This window comes from Aspergillus pseudotamarii (genome assembly GCF_009193445.1).
Source record: "Aspergillus pseudotamarii strain CBS 117625 unplaced genomic scaffold BDV38scaffold_73, whole genome shotgun sequence".
NCBI classification, from domain to species: Eukaryota; Fungi; Ascomycota; class Eurotiomycetes; order Eurotiales; family Aspergillaceae; genus Aspergillus; species Aspergillus pseudotamarii.
Genome location: NW_022475087.1, coordinates 43,931 through 57,261, shown reverse-complemented (window position 1 = coordinate 57,261; position 13,331 = coordinate 43,931). Strand labels below are relative to the sequence as shown.

Genomic DNA, 13,331 nt, shown 5'->3' with positions numbered 1-13,331 from the left:
ACTCTTGGCCAAATTCTGATATAGAATAATCATCCAAAGGACATTCTATTCGGTAGTAGATGGAGAATGCGAATTGTAGTAGGTACTGGGGAGTGAACTGTAGCAGTACTGAGACATGAATTGTGGTTAACCAGGCTAGTGCGGCATCCAATACCTCCTAGTGTTAAGAAATCAAAGTATTCGATAAATTGGGAAGCCTGCGTAAGATGAGGGATATGCTCGACTCCTGTATGGAGTATTGTCTTCAGCATACTCACTACAATATGTATATCACACTAGATTCACTAACTCACTACGGGAAACGAGTACTTTATATATACTGCTTACTGAGCAATCGTTCTCGATCCAAGTTCTGCACAACTTATGCACCGTCCATATAATTTGTATAGTGCATGTTACTATGGAAACTATAGATTTACTCTCTTTTTGTTTAGTTACACAAACTAGAAGCCGATCAAACAGCCTGGTCAATGCACGAAAGTCAAGCCAGGAGTGGTTCATACTTGCACTGACTGTATTACTTAGTCAAAAGAAAAGAGAATAGAACAAAACTTATGCGCATTTTAAGGCAACCACCTACCCTGAACAGGCAGACAAGACTGACCATTTCAACCAACATAACGTTTAAACAAATCTAGCCGCAGTCATTCTACCATGAACCTCCAGCTACAACCCGGTTATATCTCGATTGTAACTCTAAGTTGTGATTAACTTTAAACTCAATACTGTCCCGTCACCCACATCATGTCAGCGACCATCCTCTCCTCGATCGTTGATCTCGACGAGCTAATCCCTAGACCCGAGGACATCGACCGCGAAGGTAGTACTCCGTGTCCACCCCCCAATACGTCTAATCGTACGTTTTATAAATTACTGACACACAACCCAAGACAAGGACGTAGAACAATTAACTCCCTGGATATTCCGACAAACCGATATCGCAAAGGGAAACTGTACGCGTGATTGGCCGCAACAAGATGATTCTTTTCGCAGGCTGTTCCACCTTCTTGATTCCCACTATGTCTACATTGATTACCATGGAATGGCCGGTGGATGCGATTCTAGAAACGCAGGGATTGCAAAGGCCCTGAAACCAAGCGAGACAATCACCCTACCTAGGAAAAACTGGAAAGTATCTGAGAGAGAACATCACCGAACCTTCATAATGTCGCAGGCGATGATGTTAGATGCGCTGACGATGGACGTTTATCGCAATCTTGAAGGTATCGAAGACCAAGGTCTTGATGTTAAGTGGGCTTGCCTTTTCATCCTTCCGGTTGGAAGTCTCTATGCTAATTGCGTTTTTTTCTTGAAGCTTTACTGCTTTGAGTTTCAAGAAGCTATATGTGATCGGCCGTAAACAGTATGCTACTAAGCCGGAGGGCGCGGTCACTGTTGGACCGAGAACCGAGCATTTGCCAATCATATCATATACCGGGGTATGTACAATCCACACACTCGTGGCTTCTTCCGCCCTACATTCGGTGACCATCCGTCTAAGATTCTCCAGTGGTATGAGAGACAAAACTGGAACGAGTTCCTCGGAGAGACCCTCAGCGTAATGCTGGGACAGCTTGCCCAAAATATGACCGTTCGGACCGGCAAAGCAGGTGTTCAAGACCAAGAAGCCTTCGTGGTGGGGTTCCATGGGCCTCATGTTCATATCGCTCGGGCATCATTTGCCGCTGATTTAGTTGCGAGAGTACACCCAAGAGGATGTTCAAGAGACGAAGTTATTGAACTGAAATTCACACGTGGCTATGACCTCTCTCTGAAGAAAGATTGGCTCGACGCTACACGTGCTTTGGCGAGACTGTTTCGATATCTTCTCAGTGGACGCGCGAAGGTTGCTGCGGTACAGGGCTATTTGAATCGGCCATCTAATACAGCAGGGAAAAGTATGTAGGCTGCTGGTATTGTCTTTGAACTATGTTCAAGAGGGTATTGGCCTGGAGCTATACTTGTTATTAATTCCCAAGACTAATTTATGCCATGTAGCGACATGAAAAGGTTTCTTTACAATCTTTCCGCTGGTGTATAGTAGAACACAGAGGGTACTAATCGAGCATGAAGAGAAGAAATTAGAATCTACAATTTAGTTGCATTCTTGCTATCCGACGATTCGCAGTATCTTGCCATTCACCCAGTTTCTACTGTCCCTTTTCAAGTTGTATGTTTCTGAATGACAACGATGCAAACCCTCGAGTAAACGGACAAGGCACACACATGCACCCACCTATACTAACCAATACAACTATAAACTTCAATTCTAGCTTGTATATGTACGGGAGCGTTACATTCTGTATTACGCTAACAGGGTACAGCCGGCAACAGGGTCCACTCCGCAACAACATCTTCCAATGCAAATGTGTGGCAGTACATACGTTAGTACATCAACCCTATTACTTTCTCTTCTGAGTCACACTCCTTCACCAGAGCACTGCCACTGCCTACAGCAGCATATCTACCCTCGAAAGGCTAAAAGATCACCGAATCATTAGAACTCCCTCCACGAAATCTAATCGATCCCAAGGAAACAACCCAACCCACAATGCCCCAAACCACAACCACTCAGGAAGTTCCAAGAGTAGGCATCGGTGCCTTCATCCTCAACAAGAAGGGCGAAGTTCTCCTAGGCAAGAGAAAAGGCAGTCATGGCGCAGGTAAGCCTTGTCTCTAAACTTCCTAAATCCCCGGCTTCACGCGTCCCAAAAAAAACGTCATTTTGCATGTAAGGCTTCACTCGACCATATACTCAAAACTAACATGGTAAACTCAGGTACCTGGGCTTTAGCCGGAGGTCATCTCGAATTCGGCGAGACCTTTGAAAACTGCGCCGAACGGGAGGTCTTGGAAGAGACCGGTCTGACTATCTGTAACGTCCAATTTCTGACAGCCACTAATAATGTCATGCGGGATGAGAATAAGCATTATGTGACTGTTTTTGTGAGTGGAGAAATTTATGGTGATGCTCTGGAGCCGAAGGTGAGTTCATGCATGTTTTCTCTCCTTTTTTTGGTGGGTTGGTCGGTGTATGAGTGAGCTGAGTTTTGGGACAGTTGATGGAGCCGGAGAAATGCGAGGCGTGGGAGTGGGTGGCTTGGGAGGAAATTGTCGCGTTGGCTCAAGACGCCATGGCTGGGAAGGAGAGTGGGGAGAAGAAAAAACTGTTTTCGCCGCTGGTGAATTTGGTAGAACAGTGGCCTGGATTTCGTCCAGTCTTGAACTAGTAGCTGGGGCTTTCATTCGAGTGCTTTCAATCCTTCTAATGGTTTTTATGAGATCCTTTCAAAGTATATATGGGTTTGATAAATGATGATGATGAGTTCTAAGTTTCAAGTCACCGAGAGTTCCACATATACTTATTGATCAATTCTTTTTCTCCTTCTTCTTTTTACAAAAAACAGTGGGTCATTTCATCATAATGGTTGATTTCGGAGTTTCTACATGCTATATACAATCCCTTCTCTGTGAATGCTGGAATAAAACAAGAACTTGGTATCTCTCTAACCATGTAAATGCAACCAACAATATAGGACACGCAGACTTTTGGCCCACCCAAAGAGAAGATATAAAAATGAAATTTATCATAGATCCGCAGGCATAACAGGGTATACAGGTCATTAACATCACTGAACGGGAAAAACGAGCGAGTACAAGAAAGGCAACTACCAACCACCACCGATCTTCCCGGCCAACTCAACGACGCGGGTAGTATCAATCGGGGCATCCTTGGGTTTGCCAACATCGCTCTCAACCTCACGATAAGTCGTATAGACAAGTTTCGAAAGAGGAATCTTCATCAGGTCAGACCAATACCGAAAAGCTTCATGGACCCTAGCTTCCCTCTCAGGGATGGTGAGTGGCTGTGCCTGACCCTCCATTTCGCCTTCGGTATCAGAATCTGCAGAGAAGTATGCTTCGTCGACACGAGCGAGCCAGGCCCGCTGCTCGTGCGGGGTTGGCTTTGATGGGTTCTCTGTGGCTGTTACGGACGGTGTGCTAGAACTGGCTTCTCTGGCATCTTCAATACGTATCTGCCCTCCCCCATTGGTACAGCCACCGGGACACGCCATAACTTCCACGTATGCATAATCCGTCCCAGACCCGGCGGAAGCGCCGTTTCTCGAGATTGGCTGTCGCCGATTACCGCCCGCTGAAGCTGCAGGCACTCTAGCCCCGGGAAGCCGTGATACACGCGCAGGCTTGAGCTTCCGGACCAGATTCTGAATGTTCCTGAAACCATAATAGCGAGCGGCTTTCATGAGAGTGTCGCCTCCAGGAGACACAAGTGAATATTCCACCACATCAGCGTTTCTTCCCCTCTGGATCACAATCTCACTTCCGGGATTTTTAGCTTGGAAGGTATTAAGGACGTGATGGAGATAACCGCCAGATGTACCGCTCTCCATAGACTGTTCCAACCCATTGTGCTTGCGGAACAGGAACGCGTTAAGTGTCTCATCTGGGAATTGTGGGGTAAATGATGGTGGAAGAGATTTCAGCGGTAATATAGGGAGAGAAATCCCACGGGATGAAGCCAATGTAAGTAGCTCTCGAGTGGTAATGACACAATCGACATCACGGACAGGCTGTTGGGACTCAGTTGAAGGTGCCCCACCGTTAAGCGGGGACCACGACACGTCAGTAAGTTCTTCTCGACTGGCCTCAAGCTTCTTATCAAAGCAAGGCATGATCGCGAGATGCCAAATACGGGAAGGCGGCACACCCAGAGCTTTGCTCAACACGGTCTTCAAGAAAGTGCCCGTCAATGCTTGAGGGGACTTCAGTCGAGAAAGGTGTGGTAGTACGAAAGGGTGTGTCTTCTCAGCATAGCATATCCATCCCGGACAGGCTGATGACAAAATTGGCCGCTTAGGGAGAGGATCTTTTGAGGTAACTCTTGCAGATGGTTCCTTCAAAGTCTCGGTAACTTCGTCTGCTGTAAGAACGAGTACTGCTTCACGCATAATGTTGGTATCGACAACCCAAGTGAAGCCGCTACCATGTTTTCCTCCAGCCCGTAAGCCATGGGGACCACTTAGAAATTGGTCGATCATGTATGTCGCTTCTTTTTCCGAGATGCCATAGGTAGCAGCCAAGCTTGCCCTCACTTGAGGGCTAACACTTGCCACGAAAATCCTCCCTTCTCCGTCAAGTGCATTGCTACCATCGATGTGAGGGCCGTTGTAGTTCTGCGTCAATGGTAATTCGGGATATGCATCAAGGGTATTGAGGACTTCTGCATGCGATTGCAAAGAGATCAGCACCGCCTCAGCGGAGGTGACGCAGCCGGAACAGGCAAGACAGTCGGTCAACGATATCTGTGCTGGGGGGAGGTTTTCAGGCTGAACTTTATCTTCCGTGGTCACTTCGTATGGGTTCTATAAGCAAAAGAAGTCAGTGTCCATCAGCGAATGTGAAGGGACAGGTATTGAGAATATTAAACATACCTGGGAATTTGATGACTCATTCTTCGGAAGCGTCTCTACCGGTTTGATGCAGGCAACACCTGGAGAGATGAAATCGTTCAGATCGTCTGCCGATAGAATGGCACTCATTGTGGCGGACGCTGTAGAAGCCCCGCCAGAGGATTATCAAGGGAAGAGATAACGCCACTCAGAGAAGCGCTGGGATGAGGTTTCTTTAAGGCTCTTCTAAGACTCAGATTCAATATATCTAGACTGAAGTCAGACGGGTGGATCGGTACCAGTCGTAACCCGAGTCAGTAGAGAGGAGGGGAAGGAAAGTAGAAGTATAGATTGGAGGAAATCGAGAGAAGAATAAATCGTTAGTAATGAATTAACAGTGAGATAGCAGTGCTTTGTCATCGTCCGTGGCGAATCTCAGGCCACGGATTAGAAGAGCACCCCGCGATCGGCGCTGATAAGCTCACCGCCCTACCCGCTTCCGCCTGATTGCCCTCGTATTTTGCCGCTCGTTCGTGTTGGCAGTGACTCAGGTACAAAAGTGTATTGAGGCTGTGACGTATAAGAAGATAGGATCGTCTCCTCTCTAAAAGTGTCATTAGCAAGATTCCTTTGAATGATTCTCTATTTAAGGTTGGCAGAAGTAGTCTTTATTTTTTATTTTTCAAATTTTTTTCTTTTTTTTTCTGTCTTATCTACGTACTCCATCTACTAGTATCGACTCCACTACGAATATGTCCAGCTCCGAGCCACCAATGACCTCCACCGGCTCAAATAGGAGAGCTATCTTGAGTTCAACCGCAAAGGAAACCAAGGAACTCCTCCCTCAGATCTTGGCTGTGCTTCCCCATGCTCCTCCTACTGGGATTCGTTGCTCACGTGATACGCTGCCGGTGTTGGACTCGAAGTATAGTCCAAATCTCAACACCCAAGTGGAAGTTGTGAATGGCGACGCTTTCAATATAGCTATCAGCCTCACCAGACCCACGGACACCAGAAGCGCCTGCGTACTGAATCTGGCTAGCGATAAGAGTGCAGGTGGTGGTTGGCTTCGGGGAGCCTTGGCCCAGGAGGAAGAGCTTTGCTATCGCAGTAGTCTTAGTTTTACGCTTAAGCTACGATACTACCCTTTACGGAATCACGATGCTATTTACTCTCCAACGGTTGTTGTGTTTCGTGAAAATTTCACAGATGGACACAGATTAATGGACCTACAAAAGCCCGAGTCTCTGCCCATTGTCAGTGTGGTCAGTATGGCCGCATTGAGGAGGCCGGATGTAGACCGGAACACACAGCCCCCACGGTACAAGCACATCGCGGATCGAGCATTGATGAAGGACAAAATGCGTGTGATTCTCCGTGCTGCAGCGTACAACAAGCATCGGAAACTTGTCCTTGGTGCCTTTGGCTGTGGTGCTTTCGATAACCCAAAGGAAGAGGTCGCGAACTGTTGGGCAGAGGTGTTGCAGGAACCGGAGTTTCAAGGGTGGTGGGAGAATATAGTGTTTGCGGTTCTGGAAAACACAGGCAACCTCGCCAAAAGCAAGGGGAATTTCAACGTTTTCCACAGCAGGTTGCACGGGTTGAGAGTGTAGCCAAAGTAATGACAGAAAATGCAGTGCTCCACTAAGGAATGCCTCATGAAGTGGTAGGTTAATGCTTCGTGAGGACTTTTGGTGTAAGATACATGGTTCAATTATCAAAGACCCGAGTGATTGTAAGGGAAACGCAGCATCCCAGAGCTCATTTCTTGAGCCGAGCGGAACGCCTCCTCCCCGTACATGATGTACCGTCTACTTCGGGTTTTTTCTCGTCTTCAGCTTTCTTCTCATCTTCATCTTTCTTGGCCGGCTTGGCTCCCTTTTTTTCTCCTGCTTTCTTCGCCTTTGGCTCTTCCTCGCTTGCCTCCGCATCACTTTCAACTTTAGGCACTATTCCTCGCTTCCGTTTATTCTGCGCACCGTCCTCCTCAGTCTTGACGTCCTTCGTTACAGGACCGGTCTTTTTCTGCACACTTGGGACCACAGCACTTGTCCTACCACCGACAGTAAGGAAAGTAATCTTATCACCATTCGGTAAAGTGGGAGAGGCATTCTTCTTCCCTTTCGACCATCGGTATTTGAACAGCCAGTCCTCGGGAAACCTGTCGGAGTCTGCCAGCAAATCCACCGAGGTTGAGCAGACGTAATGAATGGCTGAGTGAAGTTCTTTGACTTGATCGTCAGTCAAGGTGTTGCTATATTGCTCTGGGTGAATTCTTGCATGGTAGAGAATCTCATCTCTATGTGACAGTCAGTTCCCATCCCACAATCAGTCAACAGTTGGTTGGTAACACACCCCATCCAATTGCCAATCCCGCTTATGTTCGCTTGGTCCAAAAGTAAAGCCTTGACGGGGACCTTCTTGCTTCTTAGCTTGCCAGCCAGCCAGTCTTCTGTCACCGTGTCCTTATCCGCCACAGGGTCTGGACCGTTCTCTTTGAGGGGGCTGAATTTTCGAATCTGCTCCGCAGGGCAATCCACCAGTCTTATCCTGCCTAGTCTGCGGAAGTCAACAAATGCAGCCTCTGTCTTTGGGTCCTCATCCGTTTCCAGCAAGAATTTCCAGTACTTAGGGGGCCATTCTTTGTCTTGTGGCTTGTCAGTCCGGTAGTAGTATGTGTCAGCATTTCGAATTTTTAGCCAGCCTGCCATGCCAAAATGCATTACGACATGCGGCGGCGACGCCATGGCTATCCAGAAGTATTTGCCTTGCTGCCCTGCACCGACGATCTTCTTTCCCTCCATTGCTTTCTGAAACTCCGAAGCACTAGTTCCCGCTTTACCATAAACAATGTCATCATTTTGCGTAGATACCTTGGAGAGGGTCTTGCCGACAAGATGCTGGCGTATGAAATGGACGATACGTGAGACTTCGGCTAGCTCAGGCATGATGTTGATAAGGTAGATTGTACGGATGAATGTCCACTCTCAACAAATCTCTATACAGATGAATATCTATCTCGATGGAATGCTAACAAGTATCGCTTTTTGATATAATTCAAGGTACAATGCAAATGTTGAAAGGACGTTGAAGTTCTCTTACAATGGGATGAAACGCGTCACGGGTCACGTAGTCCCGTGATCGAGAGCTATCGATAAGAATCTAGCCGTTTTAGGTAAATACCTTATGATTCAATCGATCGTCCATCCAACACCAACGCCTCGGGTCTTGTCTGTGACTCTCAACGACACATAATCCTCCACAAAGAGCCAACCGTCATTTATCCTTGCCGAATCCCTTGATATTTGGCCGCATTCCATCGCAGTACCTGGCTAAGAAAACTTGAGACCCTCGCAGGGCTTCCGGATACCATTCTGTTACTCATCGGGGATCCCGCCACTTATCTACTGCTTTCGTGCACCCCTTGAACGTGGTACAATCTGGAGTGGTTTTGGACTGAAAAGGGCAAATCGGGACGGGAGTCTACAAAAGCCGAGAAATCAAAAATGTCTCGGGCAACGTCAACATCTGCTCCCGAACTGAGCCCCAAATTTTGCTTCAATGAGAGATTGCTCCGAGGTATGCGTTACTGTCAACCACCATCTAAACCTGATATTTGAAAGCTCAAACTCATCGACCATTTTCCCGCTCTATAGATTTCCTACATTTATCCAGATCGACAATAGACGATTCAATTACCCAGAACCTTAATGCTCTATTCACCCCGTCACGGGAGGGCTTCGATCCTTCCTCGACTGCGGTACGTCAAACAGATTCCAAAGCTGGGCGCACAATAGACCCGGCTGCTTGTGAGAAATTCAAGGACAACGTTCTATTCCCCTCATGGCAGACACGGTCAGACGTGCTCAACTACTGCGCCGGCGTCGCTACAAGTCCCGACCCGGATGATCCGGATCTTGTCCTTCGGCAGACCGAATCAGCGAGGGACCGAGAGCGAGTCGTCGATGAACGTCTAGATCCGTACTCCGCGCGGTTTTTCCCTCGCGAGGCACGAACCGAGTCATTAGCGAATCTCGTCCGGAGTCAGCGCAGTGTTGAGGAGATCATCCGTGCCCGAACATGGGGTCTCGTGACCGAGAGATGCGAGGGTTCATCAACAGGCTGGGAAGAAGCACTCAATAGCTGGCGGGAAAGGAAGCAACAATGATCGCACACAGGAAGGGCTAGTGCCAATACCTTTTTTCAATCTGGTAAAGAACTATTTGGGAGGGTTACAAGAGGCCGATATGTTCAAGGTCCTGCTTATACGGCCATTCAGTCCTGATTCGGGATATAATGTATATACTCAACGTGTACACCAATTGCATATAAAAAAGCGTTCTTCAATGATAAGATCATGAATTCAAGAGTGTGACGCAGGCGTCGGCATAGGTACCAGCGCAATATATAAAATCCAGGTAAATCTTCATCTCACATCATATTATTGACGAAATGCGAGCCAGCATCCCGCATACGGAGTAATTTGCTTCGAAAATAGTTGTTGGGCATAGATCCGAATTTAGGGCTGTCGGGGTTCGATTTATGCACGCAAGCGTTCATTTATAAATCTCGGATAAATTATTCTTTCGTTCATTTGCCGGGTCTGTCTGTCCTTGAGAACTGCGATCGGGAAGAAACATTGAGCTTGAATCGCAGTAGGCATAACCCCCGACCAATTCAAAATTGGTTTGTTTGTTACTATTAGTTTCTCTGAGAGTTGCGTTGGCCATAGCTTATCATTGCCTAATCGCTCGTCGGTCCCGAAGGAACGATTAAATCACCCCCCGCGCACATCAGCTTCAGTCCGTCGACACACAAGTCATCCTACTTGCAGTCCCTCACCTCCGCCTCACACACCACCCCCATCATGCCACAACCATTGAGTTCTAAGGACGCATCCTTGTTCCGCCAGGTGGTTCGCCACTATGAAAATAAACAACATAAGAAGGGTGAGTTCCTGTGCGAAATTGAACCAGGTGTCGATGTTCGTGCCAGACAACTAAAAGTTGCTTGTCCTTAACAGGTATCAAGACCGCGGAGCAAATTCTTCGGAAGAACCCCAACCATGGCGATACCCTAGCAATGAAGGCGCTGATCACCAGCAACCTTGGTCAGCAAGAAGAGGCCTTTGCGATGGCCAAGGAAGCTCTCAAGAATGATATGAAATCGCACATCTGCTGGCATGTGTACGGTCTGCTATATCGAGCGGAGAAGAACTACGAGGAGGCAATCAAGGCATACAGATTCGCATTGAGGATCGAACCGGAGTCTCAGCCTATCCAGCGTGACCTTGCCCTGCTTCAGATGCAAATGCGGGATTACCAGGGATATATCCAGAGCCGAACCACCATGCTCCAGGCCCGGCCCGCTTTTCGCCAGAACTGGACGGCTTTGGCTATCGCGCATCACTTGGCAGGAGACCTGGAAGAGGCGGAGAAGGTGTTGACGACGTACGAGGAGACATTGAAGTCCACGCCGCCTGTTTCCGACATGGAGCACTCGGAAGCCGTCCTCTACAAGAATTCGATTATGGCCGAGGCAGGCAAGCTAGAAAAGGCTTTAGAACACCTTGAAACTGTGGGTCACAGAATTACGGATGTGCTGGCCGTCATGGAGATGAAGGCGGACTACCTTCTGCGGCTTGACAGAAAGGAGGAGGCAGAGGCTGCGTACACTGCCCTTCTCGACCGCAACCCCGAGAATTCGATGTACTATGATGCTCTGATCAGAGCCAAGGGTATTCCCGACAATGACCACAAGGCTCTGAAGGCTGTATACGACTCTTGGGTGGAGAAGAACCCTCGTGGCGATGCTCCTCGTCGAATCCCTCTGGACTTCTTGGAGGGTGAGGATTTCAAGCAAGCTGCTGATGCTTACTTGCAGCGTATGCTCAAGAAGGGCGTCCCTTCTCTCTTTGCGAACATCAAATCCCTATACACCAACACTTGGAAACGTGATACAGTGCAGGAGTTGGTGGAAGGATACGTTTCCGTACCTCAAACCAACGGCTCTGCGGAGGGCGAGGCGAACGGCGACAACAAGGAATTCCTTTCTTCCTCCCACTATTTCCTTGCACAGCACTACAACTACCACCTCAGCCGCAATCTGACCAAGGCCATGGAGCATGTCGACAAGGCTATCGAGCTCTCTCCTAAGGCCGTAGAATATCAGATGACCAAGGCCAGGATATGGAAGCATTATGGTAACCTCGAGAAGGCCGCAGAGGAGATGGAGAAGGCTAGGAAGCTGGATGAGAAGGACCGTTATATTAACTCCAAGGCCGCCAAGTACCAGCTTCGCAACAATGACAACGATAAGGCACTTGAAAACATGAGCAAGTTTACTCGGAATGAGACTGTCGGTGGTGCGATGGGCGATCTCCACGAAATGCAGTGTGTCTGGTATCTGACCGAGGACGGTGAGGCTTATCTGCGCCAGAAGAAACTTGGGCTTGCGCTCAAGCGCTTCCATGGCATCTACAATATCTTCGACACCTGGCAAGAAGACCAGTTTGATTTCCATAGCTTCTCATTGAGGAAGGGCATGGTCAGGGCATACGTTGACATGGTCCGCTGGGAGGATCGCTTGCGCCAGCATCCCTTCTACACTCGGGCGGCTCTTTCTGCCATCAGGGCATACCTGCTTCTCCACGACCAACCAGACCTCGCCCTTGGGCCCTTGCCCAACGGTGCCGATGGTGACGCCGACAGTGCTGAGCGGAAGAAGGCTCTTAAGAAGGCCAAGAGGGAGCAAGAACGACTGGAGAAGATTGAGGCCGACAAGAGAGCGGCAAGGAAAGCAGCAAGCACCAAGGGTGGTGATGGTGAAGTGAAGAAGGAAGACCCTGACCCGCTTGGCAACAAGCTTGTACAGACCCAGGATCCACTCAATGAGGCAACCAAGTTCCTGACTCCGCTCTTGGAGTTCAGCCCTAAGAGCATCGAAGCCCAGAATCTTGGATTCGAGGTCTATCTCCGGAGAGGTACGCACACTAACCCATGCGATATCACAGAGACTTAAACTAACTTGGTTTGCAGGCAAATATGCGCTCGCACTCAAATGTCTCTCTGCTGCCCATGCAATTGATGCTTCCAACCCAACCCTTCACATCCAGCTTCTCCGTTTCCGCAAGGCATTGGATAGTCTCTCTGAGCCACTGCCACCTCAGGTGGCCGAGGTTGTGAATGCCGAGTTTGAGACTCTGCTCCCGAAGGCCCAGAATCTCGACGAGTGGAACGAGTCTTTCCTTTCGACACACAAGGACAGCGCCGTCCACACACAAGCAGCGCTGACATGCCGACAGCTCCTGAAAGCAGACTCCAAGGCGCAGTGTGAGAAAGATCTCACCGCTACCCTTGACTCGCAAGTTGAGAGCATCGAGACTGCTCTTGCTGGCTTGCAATTGTTGGACGAATGGAAAAGCGACCAGGCCGCAAAGGCCGCTTACGCTGAGAAGGCCAAGAGCAAGTGGCCTGAGTCGTCAGTGTTCCAGCTGAACTAAGATGAATTTTATCGAGAGGAGTACAATCAGTCTCTTCCAATACTTCACAACTGCGGGGAATATTTGCAGTTGATTTTCCAGACCCGAGTATAGAAGTCAAGAGTTTTATGGCCTAAGAATGCGGGTGGAGTTACATTTCTATGACGATGAAAGAAAAAAAGCTCAAATTTTCTGATATAAGATTTCAAGCGATCGAAACACGTGGAGATGATGTACCAGTACTAGTATAGTTGAGATTTCACCAGTCGAATTGGGAGCTAACCAGCTAGTCTGTGAAAGGATCAAAAGCAAACTTTCCCTTCATATTCTTTCATGTTTCTTTCTTGCCTAACCCGGTTGCGTAATTATATCCTGCATTGCATATAGCGCGGATAGAGCCAATATTAAAGATTAGAGTCCACATTTCAACGCACAGCCGT

General features: G+C 48.3%; 7 protein-coding genes across 7 annotated transcripts; 5 read left to right on the top strand and 2 right to left on the bottom strand.

The window, feature by feature from the left end:
* Positions 1–1,041: 1,041 nt before the first annotated feature.
* BDV38DRAFT_296480 (uncharacterized protein) lies at positions 1,042–1,906 on the top strand (the record flags this gene model as incomplete). The annotated part of the gene is made up of 3 exons (XM_032062938.1): positions 1,042–1,251; positions 1,316–1,439; positions 1,511–1,906. Coding segments are annotated over 3 exons (730 nt in total), but the record flags the coding sequence as incomplete, so codon positions are not given.
* A 442-nt stretch (positions 1,907–2,348) lies between these two features.
* On the top strand, positions 2,349–3,327 carry BDV38DRAFT_196310 (nucleotide triphosphate diphosphatase NUDT15). The gene is made up of 3 exons (XM_032052362.1): positions 2,349–2,663; positions 2,780–2,985; positions 3,060–3,327. The coding sequence occupies exons 1-3, from the start codon at positions 2,552–2,554 to the stop codon at positions 3,228–3,230; spliced, it is 489 nt and encodes a 162-aa protein (XP_031909050.1). The 5' UTR covers positions 2,349–2,551; the 3' UTR covers positions 3,231–3,327.
* An 84-nt stretch (positions 3,328–3,411) lies between these two features.
* nar1 (iron-sulfur cluster assembly protein NAR1) lies at positions 3,412–5,743 on the bottom strand. The gene is made up of 2 exons (XM_032055849.1): positions 5,454–5,743; positions 3,412–5,384 (listed from the first exon to the last, which is right to left on the bottom strand). Exons 1-2 carry the CDS (start codon positions 5,559–5,561, stop codon positions 3,669–3,671), a joined length of 1,824 nt encoding a protein of 607 aa, XP_031909049.1. The 5' UTR covers positions 5,562–5,743; the 3' UTR covers positions 3,412–3,668.
* Positions 5,744–6,001: 258 nt separating this feature from the next.
* On the top strand, positions 6,002–7,339 carry BDV38DRAFT_196245 (uncharacterized protein). The gene has a single exon (XM_032052359.1). It carries the CDS (start codon positions 6,164–6,166, stop codon positions 7,022–7,024), a length of 861 nt encoding a protein of 286 aa, XP_031909048.1. The 5' UTR covers positions 6,002–6,163; the 3' UTR covers positions 7,025–7,339.
* Positions 7,173–8,359, bottom strand: BDV38DRAFT_287204 (putative formamidopyrimidine-DNA glycosylase; the record flags this gene model as incomplete). Its single annotated transcript, XM_032060814.1, has 2 exons — positions 7,173–7,710; positions 7,767–8,359. The coding sequence occupies 2 exons, from the start codon at positions 8,357–8,359 to the stop codon at positions 7,173–7,175; spliced, it is 1,131 nt and encodes a 376-aa protein (XP_031909047.1).
* Positions 8,360–8,686: 327 nt separating this feature from the next.
* Positions 8,687–9,929, top strand: BDV38DRAFT_196247 (MIX23 family protein). The gene is made up of 2 exons (XM_032052360.1): positions 8,687–8,990; positions 9,068–9,929. The coding sequence occupies exons 1-2, from the start codon at positions 8,918–8,920 to the stop codon at positions 9,577–9,579; spliced, it is 585 nt and encodes a 194-aa protein (XP_031909046.1). The 5' UTR covers positions 8,687–8,917; the 3' UTR covers positions 9,580–9,929.
* BDV38DRAFT_196248 (peptide alpha-N-acetyltransferase complex A subunit NAT1) lies at positions 9,930–13,067 on the top strand. Its single transcript, XM_032052361.1, has 3 exons — positions 9,930–10,360; positions 10,435–12,393; positions 12,449–13,067. The coding sequence occupies exons 1-3, from the start codon at positions 10,279–10,281 to the stop codon at positions 12,910–12,912; spliced, it is 2,505 nt and encodes an 834-aa protein (XP_031909045.1). The 5' UTR covers positions 9,930–10,278; the 3' UTR covers positions 12,913–13,067.
* Positions 13,068–13,331: the final 264 nt, after the last annotated feature.

Coding starts and splice junctions, on each gene's coding strand:
- BDV38DRAFT_196310 (XM_032052362.1), top strand. CDS start 2,552: ATGCCCCAAACCACAACCACTCAGGAAGTTCCAAGAGTAGGCATCGGT. Junction 2,664..2,779: donor AAAAGGCAGTCATGGCGCAG/GTAAGCCTTGTC, acceptor TGGTAAACTCAG/GTACCTGGGCTTTAGCCGGA. Junction 2,986..3,059: donor GTGATGCTCTGGAGCCGAAG/GTGAGTTCATGC, acceptor GTTTTGGGACAG/TTGATGGAGCCGGAGAAATG.
- nar1 (XM_032055849.1), bottom strand. CDS start 5,561: ATGAGTGCCATTCTATCGGCAGACGATCTGAACGATTTCATCTCTCCA. Junction 5,385..5,453: donor ATGAGTCATCAAATTCCCAG/GTATGTTTAATA, acceptor TTTTGCTTATAG/AACCCATACGAAGTGACCAC.
- BDV38DRAFT_196245 (XM_032052359.1), top strand. CDS start 6,164: ATGTCCAGCTCCGAGCCACCAATGACCTCCACCGGCTCAAATAGGAGA.
- BDV38DRAFT_196247 (XM_032052360.1), top strand. CDS start 8,918: ATGTCTCGGGCAACGTCAACATCTGCTCCCGAACTGAGCCCCAAATTT. Junction 8,991..9,067: donor CAATGAGAGATTGCTCCGAG/GTATGCGTTACT, acceptor CCCGCTCTATAG/ATTTCCTACATTTATCCAGA.
- BDV38DRAFT_196248 (XM_032052361.1), top strand. CDS start 10,279: ATGCCACAACCATTGAGTTCTAAGGACGCATCCTTGTTCCGCCAGGTG. Junction 10,361..10,434: donor AAATAAACAACATAAGAAGG/GTGAGTTCCTGT, acceptor TGTCCTTAACAG/GTATCAAGACCGCGGAGCAA. Junction 12,394..12,448: donor CGAGGTCTATCTCCGGAGAG/GTACGCACACTA, acceptor CTTGGTTTGCAG/GCAAATATGCGCTCGCACTC.